Source organism: Camellia sinensis, chromosome 15, assembly GCF_055761805.1.
Source record: "Camellia sinensis isolate YWXY chromosome 15, ASM5576180v1, whole genome shotgun sequence".
NCBI lineage: Eukaryota > Viridiplantae > Streptophyta > Magnoliopsida > Ericales > Theaceae > Camellia > Camellia sinensis.
The window spans coordinates 82,199,543-82,213,471 of NC_138975.1; the positions used below are offsets into that span (position 1 = coordinate 82,199,543).

At 34.3% G+C, this 13,929-nt stretch overlaps 1 protein-coding gene across 3 annotated transcripts; it reads right to left on the reverse strand.

Annotated features, from left to right (window-relative positions):
* Window positions 1–1,443: 1,443 nt before the first annotated feature.
* Window positions 1,444–10,070, reverse strand: LOC114299866 (C2 calcium/lipid-binding and GRAM domain containing protein). 3 transcript variants are annotated; one of them, XR_014356375.1, is made up of 9 exons: window positions 9,455–10,070; window positions 6,307–7,506; window positions 6,007–6,189; window positions 5,610–5,893; window positions 5,285–5,401; window positions 3,234–3,496; window positions 2,936–3,110; window positions 2,108–2,411; window positions 1,596–2,011 (listed from the first exon to the last, which is right to left on the reverse strand). XR_014356375.1 is itself a non-coding variant. In XM_028244696.2 (9 exons), exons 1-9 carry the CDS (start codon window positions 9,807–9,809, stop codon window positions 1,805–1,807), a joined length of 3,057 nt encoding a protein of 1,018 aa, XP_028100497.2. In that variant the 5' UTR covers window positions 9,810–10,070; the 3' UTR covers window positions 1,596–1,804. The 3 variants fall into 3 exon arrangements, 2 of the variants coding, with proteins under 2 accessions (XP_082764785.1, XP_028100497.2); XM_028244696.2 differs by having other exon boundaries at window positions 2,108–2,380; XM_082908659.1 differs by lacking the exon at window positions 5,285–5,401 and having other exon boundaries at window positions 1,444–2,011; window positions 2,108–2,380; window positions 9,455–10,065.
* Window positions 10,071–13,929: the final 3,859 nt, after the last annotated feature.

The following is a 13,929-nucleotide window of genomic DNA, read 5'->3' on the forward strand; positions in this document are numbered from 1 at the left end:
TCCCAGCCTCTTAGCCATTCTCATACAGCCCTTCACGCTGCCATCACCTCCATTGCGATCTTCTCCTCCAAAAATCCCAGCTCTCTCTCTCTCTCTCTCTCTCTCTCACACACACACACACACACACACACACAAACACAAGGTTCAGGTGTGATTAAGCTTATCGATTATTCGATTTTGTCTCATAGATACATATATATATGTTTCGGTTTGGATATAGTGTCTTAGGGTTTGAGAGTTTGAGTGAAGAAGACAAACAACAACCATGTTGCTTAGGCCTAGTACAAGAACTGAGGTTCGCCGGAACTACATCTCGTAGACAAGTGCCTGGCTACCAGCTACTTTCTGTCACCACAAGCATGGCTAGGACAACAACTTTTCAACACCATCCACGCCACTCGCCCAAGGCGTGTCACACCACTCTATTCTCTTCCCTAAAGCTTGCTCCACTCCGGCCATGGCAAATCGAAACAGCGTTGGTGGAGTCAACATCGAGCACTAAACCAAAACCAGCACACCACCGGTGCAAAACATAGCCTCACAGTGATGGAGAAACTAGCAAGAGAACCCAAAAATCTAAAGAAGAACCCTCCCTGCACACCCGTGGATACCCAGAAACCAGAACTATAACCGGCATATATGTTGTTCCTCGCTTTGTATTGTTGAGGTTTGGGCATGGGAGGCAATGACCAGCGATGAAGTGGCTGGTGAGATATGTATGGAGAAATTGTGAGATGTGTGGGTGAGATAGTAATTTTGTTAAATGATAAAATTGTGATTCTAAAAAAATTCTTTAAATGTATGGAGTAAGGAAACTTGGTGTGTGAAAATAGAATTTCCCAAAACTTTTTGTACTATTCCTTAATGCATTAAAGTTTTACTATGAGGGGATTTTGACCAAATTCTCCTATATTTTTTCCTTATTGCTTTTTTCTCCAGTTATTCTTTTTTTTTTTTTTTCCGACAATACTCTTGACATTTTGGTGAGTCGATGTTTTGGACATTCTGGCGATTTTCGATGACATTCAGAACACTCCAACAATTTTTCGATAATGTTGAACATTTTGACGAGCCTTCGATGACTGTCTAACAAAAGTTCGTCGATGGTGAGACGTGCAGCGTCCTTAAATTTAAAAAAAAAAAAATGGTAACAATTAAAAATATGTAAAACTAATTAATGCAAATGTTTTATTTTGAAACTAGATGAGTTTTGAACTGTGTATATAAGACCTACAAATCAATGCCCCTTCCATTTTTTTAAACAATTTTTGTTCAAGTATTTCACTTTATTAAATTCTAAAAAAACTAATGAATTGTCAAACAAACTTTAATTTTTGTTTTTTAATTTTTTTTTTTTTAACTTTTCCCAAACAAACTTTTGTTTTCAACTTATTTAATAGAAAAATTACCTTTTTTTGTCGGATAATCAAAAAACACTACATCCCAAAAGCATAACACTTCAAATTTATACGAAGGGATTGGCTTCCAGACACCGTAGGCCCACCAAGGGAATTGAGTGTTACTAAAGGAAATATGACTCATGGATCATTTAGCATTGGCTATGTTCGTTAGGACCCAGGGCTGCATCTAGGAAGTTACTGTGAGAAATGCGTGGACAATATTGATAATTTTAACCTCATCCAACATTGTTAGCCAAGAACCACCCAATGCACATTATTCGATTCATCCTCAAAGCGGCTACAACATGAAAATTGTGAAGCATCTAATAAATTTGCTGAATTGCCATTGCTCTGCAACTCGATCCCTTTGAAGAAAAAGCGGAATGAAGTGCCGAAAGTATTAGTCAAATGGGACTATTGGTTAATAAAATCTCTCTTTCGACCAATTCAAATATTCCCTTCAGTCGATGAGTGAACTTCTCAGTTATGTTTCGAGTGATCCTATGCTGGAACTTGGTAGTTTTTAGCCACGTGACACCGACATAAACGGCACACTTGCATGATGAACTAGGAGAGAGAACACAGTTCTCAAACTGGTACTTAAAATGGACCTGCATGGGAAGAATGGAACAAACAAGGATCAATTAAAGTAATAGAAGATGAGATTTCACCTCAGAGATGTCTTTGCAATGCATTGGTGTACTTACACGGAAGTGGTCACTGAATGGGATATCGTGTAGGGCCATAACCTCATTCACAATCCACCCTTTACCATTTGAAATGGGAAATTTCTGCTGTGTGCACGTAACTTCCCCTCCAAAGATTGAGAATTGGCGGTTAAATTTGTAACATAGACATCGTTCGTACAAGTCTGTCTTTACAGGTTCCCAAGTAGTAGCGACATAACTCAGGCAACCGGTCTTTCCCATCACTATATGCTCCAAGTTTCCCCCATCAAACATTTCCATCAGCAATTTCATCTGCACAAGAATTTCCATACAGTTTAGGCACCTACGCCAAAGTTACTTAAAAATGAATAATATTAATTAAACATATACCATTGAGAAAAAAAAGTACAAAGCAAAAGGATCAATAAAAAAAGGAAACACAAACAACATTAGCTTCCTCTTCCTTGTGCAGGCATAGAAAGGATAAGAAAATGCCAATTTTGGTAAAGAAATTGCAAACTCAGAGGCATTATCCATGTTTAGCCTCTACTTGTAAGGATTAGATCAGGGGTTTCTGGCTGGCAAGGCCCGCCTCCTGATTATTCAGCTCAGTTCTGAGAGGAGTACATTCACTGCTTTACAAGTAGAAGACTGGTTTAGAATCATTATTTATAGTCTTAAGTCTTAACACATAATTTATGCCTTTTCATACAGGCCTACCTCTGGGTAGAAATAACATGAGGAACCTCAATACAGTCTGCTTCTTTGCAAAATGAAATGAAGCCTAATGGCTGAAAAACTCGCATAAAGGTCCATGGACTCACAAGCAAGCAAACAGAAGTGAAAAGAAAAACATCGACCACTTACTTTTACAGGAAGTTCCACAGAGTAAACCTTGGACATTTTTGCATCTTCAACAACCAAACAAGACCCAGTGTCTGCAAGTAATAAAGACTTTCCATCATCTTCCTGCTGCTCTTCTGCAATCTGTGCTTTCTGATCTGGAGTCAGTGTTCTTGTTCGCCACAAGGCCATGATTGTCCTGTTAGTATAGCACAATGAAGCACCCATTTGAAGTAAGAAATAATGCCTAAATATCTCTATGGTCATCATATCAGCTTTATGACTAACAGTGCAGCATTAAATTAATATACGTCATTCATACCTATTAGCTACGTTGAATGACACAAATGATATAAAATAGAACTGAAGCCTGCCTACTTCATCTTGGCACTTTGCACCATGCTTGGCATCAAGACCTCGACCCTCCCGAAGAACAATGACCAACTGAGCACTGCCCATGGATGCTAGAGATGGGGGAAGCACTTGAATTTCATCAATGTCCTCCCAAAGAAAGAAAAATTTGGTTCTATGTCCAAATAAGTTGGTATAAAACCCAACAATTCTTGCAGATAAAAAAAGGCGCCCCTGCACCAAAAGGATGTCTCAAATTTAATCCAAGTTGTAGACACTTGAACACAAGCAGATACATAGAAAAAATCATATCTATCAATGAGCTACGCACAACATAAAAATAGAAAGGTTGGGATGCTCCCTGGAAACAATATGGCTAAGTTTGATTTTTAAAAAAATATATAAAAAATAAAAAAAAATAAAAAAAAACTAGAAAGTGGAAGTACAAGTAAAAGAGAATGAAAGGAATATGGAAATAAAAGGGAAATTTAGCCAAAACACCTCCATTGGGCTCCTTTTTGGTGAAAAGACGGCCCATAATTTTTTCCTTCATAAACCCCCTCACTTGGAGGTGCATACTTGATGGAGAACACGGAAACATGTTTTTATTTCTTTTTGGATAATCTTGCCCTTCGATATATATATCTGAGAGATTTGAATCAAATCTGTGAATGCGATTGTCATTCCTTCCCTATCGTTCTTCTCCTTCATCAATCGTTTTCCAGTTCGTAGTCGCGAGAGATTCATCAAGTTGCAGGACAAGAGAGCCTCATCGAGTTGCAGATCTTCATTCAATCTTTATTTGAGTTAGAGTTGGAGTTTCATTCGTGTTAGAGTTGGAGCTTGTTTGAATCATTGTTTGATATGTTTTTGTTGTATGTGATTTGTAATTGTGTTGGTTAACTAGTTTGTGAATGTGAAAGTAAAATTTCATCTCTGGTTGTTGCAGTTGCTCTTTTAATATGTACTCTCTTTTTTCTTTTCTTTTTTTTTTTTTTTTTTTTGGTGTCCCATTTAAGAATAACAGTAAAATTTTACTATGGCATTGTGTTCTCGAGTTATTTCTTTTGTTATACAAATATGTTTATAAATAACAGTCAATAAAGTTTTACTGTGTTTTTTCATAAAATTGAGAGTAAAATTTTACTAACTTTGCTATAATAATATGTAGGGGCTGTTTGGTATAGCTTCTAAGAGATGATTATAGGTTATTTTAATTTGGGAGTCTATGTCAGACTGTTTGGTACAACTTCTACTGAAATAGCTTAAATAAGATGAAAAAGTTGATTATTTAGCTTAAAAAAGCTCTACCAAACAGGGCCATAATCTGTCATTTTTTTTTTTGATGCTCTGTTTTAAATTAACATTAAAACTTTACTCCGTTAAAGTTATTATTTTGTTTTACTCTGTAAAAGTCATGTTTTTGTAATTGTTTTTGTTTTACTCCGTTAAAGTAATTATTTTGTTTTACTCTGTAAAAGTTATATATGTATATATGTGGGCTAGTTTGTATTTGCTCACATCATGGTGCTCCCTCTCTCTCTCTCTCTCTATATATATATATATACGGGCTACTTTCTCTCTCATCTTAACATTTCCTCTGTCCTCAGTTTACAGGATGTGTGCTTCCGCTCTCTCTCTCTCTCTAGTGACCCCCTAACTCCTGGTAAGAACTACCTACAATGTAAGTAGTTAGTTCTGTTAAACACTTGTTTAGATAGAGGTAATTTCTGAATTTAGTAACAACGGTACTCTCTGTTAGTGAACACTTTCTGAAATCAAATGCCACTAATTTAATGGGCTTATGGGACAGGAAAAAAGGCCCCATAAATTTAAAATATAATGCATCAACCATCAAGATATGATTATTATACTCAATTGTATCATATTTATGCAACTTCTAAGGACTCGGCAACTTCTGAGTTGCAACTTCTTGGTCAATTGTTTGGTGGTGCTGATGGGACTAAAGAACTCCAGAATTCCTTTTACTTAAAAAGCATTGAATATGCAATTATTACCTACCTGTAATGGCATCTTTCTTTTCAAGGAGCATGAGAAATCACTGATGAGAAATTCTTCTGGTGGCAAACGAAAATTTTTTTGGAAAGTTGAATTTCTGTGAGGTGATCGAAGGTTCAGCTGTCAATTGTGAATCATGGAGTTAGATTAACATTTCAGTAGAGACATTGAGTTAAGTTATAGAAACAACAAAAGGATGCTCAAATCGCAACAATTATTTTCAAGGAAAACAAAAGAAAAGTGATTGGAGTGGTGAATGCAAATGAGGACAGGGTCCCACTCTAGATGATCTTAAACAACTATGAAAAATAATGAAAAATATGTCTACCTTCTTTCCGACCTCCTTTTCCATCTTTGTTAAGTAATCTTTAATTGTGTCAACGCCATTGTTATTGTCCAAAAATATTCTAAGGTGCAACTTTGACTGAGAAGACTGAGCAAGTTTTCCCTCGAGGGAAACCCAGATGTCTGCTAGTTCTGTAGATGTGTGTTTTAAGAAATTTATCTCTGCATGCCCAAGTGAGGCAGCCTGGTCAAATGGACCATCAAAATCAAAAACCTCCACATCCAAAACTGAGGGAGGTTCTTCAGCAGCATCAAACTCAAGTATCTCTGCATGATTTTTTAGTGGATGGTGAGCCAGGCACAAAAATTTGTCAATAGATATTAACCGAAATGATTCAAATGAACCACATAAAATAATCCAAAGGAAATAAAGATCTCACCATGCCATTGAGGATCAGGAGCTTGAAGCTTAACAGAGCTTGTTCTTGTTTTACCATTGCAGGAGAACACCACGTAGGGATCTGGCAACCCTGTTGGATCCATCGATGCTAAGTTCATCCCCTCAATCACAGCTACAGTGAGCACCCATCCATCACCTTGGGCTTTGATTCCATGGTCACTTCCTGTTAATATAATAATGGTAGCAATGAAGTAGCAAAAACAAGCTACACAAAAGTTTTTATTTTACATGAAATTCAGAGCACTTGATGACACATTAAGTGGCACTGTTCATTGTTTACCTCTTTTGAACCTAGCTTGTACAAAATGTGAAATCATGTTATAAACACGCTCTAATAGAATGCCTACAATTCCACCGGTGATAAGCTCTCCAAAACTGTCTGGCAAATCAAGACCATTAAATTCCAAGCCTTGCAGCTCCCGAGGTCTACAGAGTAGAATATGTACGAAGACGTACAAAATTACAAAAGCAGCAGAAATGACGGCAAAATTCCAAAAATACTCAGTTGCCAACTCCCAATCTGACTGGTGCTCATTTTGCAAAGTTGCCAACATATGAACCTTGTCTAATACGTTTAAAGACTCGAGTGTTTTAATATTCTGAGCCAACAAGCTGGCAAACTGATCAAAACTCTCCTGGAGTCCCTGCCGAGCTCCTCCTTCAATTATACCCCTCATCATAGTGTTCTGAAAGAAGGTAATGCCCCATGATAATACAAGACGGGACGATTCTTCTCCTGAAGGTAGCTGTGGCCCAGGCATTATATTGTGAAGTATTTCAATCTTGAATGTATTACCATATGGAACATCTGGTGTGCTCACATTTACATGAACAGAAAATTCCCTTTCATCTGCCTTAGTATAGGTTTGCTCCTCAGTGGCTTTAACAGCCTTAACTAGCTTTGTTGCAGCTTTTGTATAGCTAACAACTCGCGTTAAACACATGTCTTCTGATTTTGACATCCAGGGCCCCTCTTGTACATCTGTCGTTCCTTGCAAGTCTGCCAAATCTCTCCTGAACTGTGAATTGGGAGCGAAAAGAATTGAGTTGAGATCTTTGGATGTTCCCATGTAGGTCTGATCAATAAGAATGCCCCCTTCCAGGTTCTTGGGCATTTCTCTTTCATTGCTCACTGACTCTATCTTTTCCATAGCTTCTTCAAAGCTACCGCAAGATAGAGGTTCTTCCATGCAATCCCCATATTCAGACAGTGTAGCGGACTGTTCCGAAGAATCATCATTTCTAGAGTTATCCTCATTTCTATTAAAAAGGCTCTCCAAACGGCCTGCAATAGCTTTCATCTTCTGTTTTCCCTCCAGGATCTTCCGAGATGAAGCTGTGCAAATATCTTGATATATAACATGGGGGCCTTCCCATTCTTTAGAATCCCCATTCTTAATATTTGGATTTTCATGGAAAAGGTAGTCAGTGGATATGTCTTGGCCTCTTCCATGCAGAGAAAGCGCAAGGAGAATTTTCCCTGCATCCATGAGGTAAAACTTCTATGGGTAAAACAGGAAGAGCTCTTTCTGCATACACTTTGATGACTAATTCACAATTTTTAAGAGCAACTATAACTTCTCGTGAGAGATCAAGAAACAGGAGCCAATGCAAGTCAAAAAATTTTACCAAATCATAAGCAAACCAACAAACTAACAGAAATTATTCAACTTCATGATCCACTTACTGTTGTTGACATCTTTCAATGTCATTATCCTTGCAATTACACAAAATGAAACAAGAAAAATTATATCATGTTATTGGAAAATCAATTACTTCACTGCAAACAATATGTATAACATAATGGACTATGGCTCAATTTCTGAGGGATGTCCAGATGTCTACTAGTATTTACCAATCGAAGAAAACAATGCAAATGACAGAAACCCTTAAAACAATTATCGGCAAGCCAGTCAGAAGTTCCCAAAGCACTTAAATGTTTGTTTGCACAGACTGGATAGTCTCTGGACAATTTGGTTGGAAAGGATGTGTATAAAATGTTTGCTTAGTAATGGGATTCATAACAAGAAATGATTATTCTATTGAATCATATGCTTGTTTGGGATATTATGAAACAAGATAAATGCTCAAAAGACTACGTTATCTTTTGAATTGTTTACTAAATAATAGGAATAATAAATCTAAGTTATAAATTATATTTTACTTTTTGGCTAGAACTTTTAAAAAATTAAATAAATAGAACATCAATAAAAATTAAATAAATTTATTTTAAATTTTAGTTGAGACTTTTAAATTTTATTTTATCTTATTAAGTACAATAATTCGGAGGGCCAAAAATGTCATTTTACCCGGCTTACATTTTTTGAATAAGAAATGGACAAAAATGGGGCTATTCCATGAATGGACATGGAGCCCTATCCAACCCTCCAATCCCCCCAAACAAACAGATACACCAGCTAAAGGTAAAAAACAAACAAACAAACAAACAAACAAACTTCACTCAATTATGCTCATTTTTGTTTCTTCTTTATAATATGTAATCTTCTCTCAATAATCCAAGGCAGTTAATTTCTAAAATTTAAAAGACCCTGATGAAATAGTCATATGTAACCCAACCACCTTGATCAAAGTACTTTCATAGGTACATTTTTCCTAATTCTATCTCAATGTACAACTGCTCAAACGTTCACACACACACACACACAAGGCATATGAAAGAACAGGGACGGAGGCAGCATGTGACCCAGGGGTCACGTGCCCCCCTGGATTTTGGATTTTTTTTTTTTTGCAAACATGAAAAAAAAAAATTTAATAAAAAATTACAAAAATATTATTAGAGTGAAATGTCAATGACATTTTAAAATTTATGAAAACAATAATAATTGTTTTGATTGAAAATGAAGAGACTATTATAAATAAACTATATTAGTTATGAAATTTTTTGAATATAACGACGATGTCATTATTAGTGATATGCAAGTATAAGTAATCTCACTATAAAGATATGGAATTTATTCGATTGTTAGTTATATTTGACATGTGAGGTTTACTCTTTATGCGTTTATTTACCATTAGTGGGTGATATTATATACCAATGATGATGTGGTATTACCATTATATTGAATTTTTAATCAAATTTTCTATCAAAAAATAATTTATCATTAGATAATTTATTTTAAGGCTTACATCTATATTTTTTTTTTATATTATCCATGATACACTAGTTATAAATAATATATTTTTTTTATGTTTTCTGAAATCAATCGTAAAAAATTTATGTAAAATATTTTTATAAAAATTATTATAATTAGTAAGTGTCCCTCTAAATTAAATTTCTGACTCCGATGCTGTAAAAGAACACTGTTAAATTACATTAATCATCAGCAATAAAGATACAGTTCTATCAGTCTACAAGAAAAGACAGACCATCATTGACAGAGCCAAACAGAGAGGTAGGGGCAACTAACCACCATCTTTGTTGATCGATTTTGAAGCCTTGGGCTTTTCTATAGAAATAGAAAACCACGTGGGGGGCAAATTGTGATTCTCCTCGGCCACAACGGACCATACTGGAATCCGAACCCGACCCATCAAATCTCCAGAGGCATTGAAGAACCCAGAGTTATCATCATGGTGATAACCAGAGACCACAAGCTCATCATCCATGGCTTGTACCCTGAAAGCAAACTCCTCATTCCAAGCTGGGTTTGTGGTGTCCCTCAAAACCCTGGTCTTTGACTTGTGCTTCCCAATCTGAAGCTTTACATATGAGTCCGTCGCTGCCAAATCTCTTCCCTCCAACACATACACATATAGCCTCATCTCTGTATAACTTTACTCTATTTCTTGAAAGCAGAGAGAGTGTTCGACAATGGCACGCTTTTGGTGTTTAAAGAAACAACTGATGAGAGGGTTGTGTGACTGTCTGGGAAAGCGAGAAAAAATTGTTAGTGAAGCCATGAAGAGGAAACGTGGGGGTGAGAGGGAAGTGACACGAGGATGTGGGAGATTAGAGAGAGAAGAAAGAGAGAAGCAGTCGGTTTGTTTTTGCCTCTTTTGGGGACCGATATTGCGGTTTGGCACGAGTCTCCTCATTTCTCAAGATAAGAATTTAGACCAAGGATCCTCTAGAGTATTTTTTTCCTAAAATTTTTTAAAGTGGTGTATTGTGTGGTTGAGATTTAATGTTAAAAAATTGATGTCACTTGTCATTAAATCTCAACCACACAATGCACCACTCTAGGAAACTTTAAGAAAAAAAAAACTCTCGAAAATCCTTACTCAAGAATTTAACAGAAGCTGACATGGGTTTGATTTTCAATTACTATTCTTTTTCCACAAAAAAGAAATGTCAACAATTTAAAGATTATTTTAAATTTTGTACTTCTTATGAAATTCAAAATGTCTATATGCACAAGAAACAAGATATTGGATACAAAATGTACAAATAGAAGATATATTAACAATTATAAGTGTTCTTTTGGCAATTAAAAAAAAAAAATCACCCCTTTTATCCATATTTTTTTATATCTTCAATGAATTTTTTTAAAATTTTGTCAAAATTTTTTATTTTTTTTGTCGAGACGAATCTGAAAAGAATATTTCTTTTTGAAAAAAAAATAAATTAAAAGCCAAAATAATCTAAAATATTCACTATATTTTGCTTATTGTTTTGTCTTTTTTCGTAATTTTAAAATATATATATATATTTTTTGGTTCATATTTCGAGTTGAATATAGAAATTTAAAACTTTTTAAATTTTTTTTAAAAAATTCAAAAAAAAAAAAAAAAAAAAACCCACAAAATAAGCAAACCCCAAAGCAACTCTAAAATGCAAACAATATGAGACATGTTGATCATTATAGATGCAACGCAATAATAGACACAAATATTTTTTATCTTGTATCTGTATATTTTATGATGCATGTTGCACGATTGAAACTCACCTTGTGTCTAATTCTACAAAACTACATACTTCGTCTGTGTCACATTCTATATTTTTTCTTTGTCCACCCAGGGTTGGCCTTGAGGCAACGCAGCCAAGACTGTCATTTCAGGCCGTAGAATTTTGTCTAAAAAATAGAACCCTGAAATAATATTTGATCTTAAGTTTATGTACGGTTTATTGAAATGAAGTGGAATAAATTAATAATTCTATCATAATGTCCATCCTTAAGTTTAATTTACCAATATATATATATATATATATATATATTACAAAACGAAATCGTCATTCATTATTGTGAAAAGAATAGTCATTCTTTAAAGAGACTAAGGAATAATCATTTTACTCACTTTAATTTGATTTCAATGAATCAAGCACTACATTATAGTATTAATATTTTAAAAAATAAAGTTTCATAAAATAAAAAAAAAAATTGATTTGATGAATTATTTAAAAATAATGGATGGCTATTTTTCAAATGTTTGAATTATTTATAGAATATTGCTTGACTATATCAATTACAATTGCTTCTAAGAAAAATTAAAAATTAAATTTGATCAAATTTTACAATTCAATCTACTATGTCAGGAAAACATATAAATAAATTAGAGGGAAATTACAAATATATATATATATATATATATATATCAGGGTATGAGCCTCATAATAAAATAAACTTTTCATTAAGTAATAAAATAAATCTTAATCTTTTGATTTGTTTTCAATCTAAACCATTTGTCTATTTTTGTTAAGTAAATTTAATTGAAAAATAATATTGTAGTCATTAAACTTAACGTCATTGCACGAAAGATGTCTAAAATATCCATTTTCATTGAGTTTAAGGACGAAAAAATATATATTTTTTAGAGTTTTACCTAACAAAAATAGATAAATAGTTTAGATTGAAAACAAATAAAAAATATTAAGGTTTGAATTGATAAAATTAAAAATTCAGGATTTCTTTTGTTACAAGACTCAAATTTTTGAATTTTTATATAATTTTCCCACAAATTAATAATGTTAAAAATCGAAAATGTTCAAAATTTATCTTAATAATTATGATTTATGTCAATCTCAATGACTATGATTTATGTCAACCATAAAATTAGGGCACTCGATCCGTAAATCCAATTTTGATTTTTGTTTGTCCAAAGGTTCACACTATACTCCGTTTGGATCATGAGATGAGGTGAAAAAAGAAATAATTGTGGTTTCTCACCTAGGTGAGAAAAAAAATGATTGTGGTTTCTTACTTAGGTGAGGGGGAGGGGGGGGGGAATGATTATGGTTTCTCACTATTATATTTGGATGAATAAAAGAGAAAAGAATATGGTTTCTTACCTATATTGTTTGGATAGAGTAAATAAGAGAAAAGAAAGAAAAGTGTTGTGTTTTAGTTTACCAAAATAACCTTCCATATATTTATAAGTTATGTTTTTTTATAAGCATAATTTTGGTATTTTAGAAAACTTTCATTAAACAAAATTTTTTTCTTACCAAATCTCACCACTTTTGGTGAAAAACAAAACTTAGGTTTGGTGAGAATCATTTTATCACAATTTTCTCTTTATTTCTCACCTACTTAATCATCCAAATGAGTGAAAGGGTTTCTTATTCTCACCGTTTCTTTTCTTTTCTAACCAAACTTCTCCATCCAAACAAAGTGTAAAAGACTTTGTCCATAAGAACAAGCTCCCTCAAAATGACTAAACTACCCATATATATATATATATATGAAGATTGAGAACTCTAATTTTGGAGCTCTAAAGAGAGCTCTAGTGATGTGGCAAGGAGTGGTGCCCACATGTTGTTATGACACGAAACCGCCCCTATAGATTAAGGTCATAACCAGCCAATAATCATGACATTACCTACAGCCTCGAATAAGATTAAACGCATCTTAATAGTAATAAAGGGGCCAAAGCGGGATCAAACTTAAATTTTTTTTTTTCAATGAGTTGTGCTTATGTGGCACATCAAAAACATTCTCCGTATATTAATAATAACTCACACCATAACCAAAATTTACACCTTGTGTATCCAGGATCATTCAAACATATAGTCAGCTAAACCAAAAGTTTATATACATAGGTCATCCAACGGAACCACCAAGGTAGCAAAAAAGTAAGCAAAAGAACAAAAATAAAGTCTTGTGCATGAGACATTTGGGCTAACTCCACACAACTGGGATTTCTCTCACATTCTTCACTGAGGCTGAGGTTGGACATTTCTTTGCTCACCTACATACATATAAACAAGAGTGAGTGAAAGCTCAATGAATAATACCAAAGTAAAGGAATTATATGAGTGAGATTCATATTAAGTACATCGAGCCTATAAATGTCATATACAAACGGCCTTAGGCCCATTATGTGTTTTTGTTGTACATGTCAAATAGCCTCGGGCCCATTTTAAGTCCTCATCAAACATATCAAACGGCCTCGGACCCATTGCATCAAACACATCAAACGGCCTCGGACCCATTGCATAACTTTGTCAGACTCATCAAATGGCCTTGGGCCCAATCTAAACACTTCGACATATCAAACGGCCTCGGGCACATCATTTCCATTTTCATATTTACGCATATTTCACATTCATGATCATGATCGCCTTTCATTCAAATGGCCTTTGGCCCATCAAAATATTTAACCGTATCAAACGGCCTCAAGCCCAATTCATACATATCAAACATATCAAACGGCTTCAGGTCCAATTCATATATATCAAACGTATCAAATGGCCTCAGGCCCAATTCATATTCTTTACAAAGCCTTATACAAAACTTAGGCATATCAAATACTCATTCATAATTCAATCTAACATATCTATGAAACTTTTACAGAAGTAGCATTTGGAAAATAACATACTTGAAAATATCTCTACTAAGATATTACTCACAGTGTTCCATCGATGGATTTGCCTTTGCGTTTGACCTACACATTTCATAACACATTAGGTCACAAGCAATTCAATCTGTTCTTAACTTGTTTATTT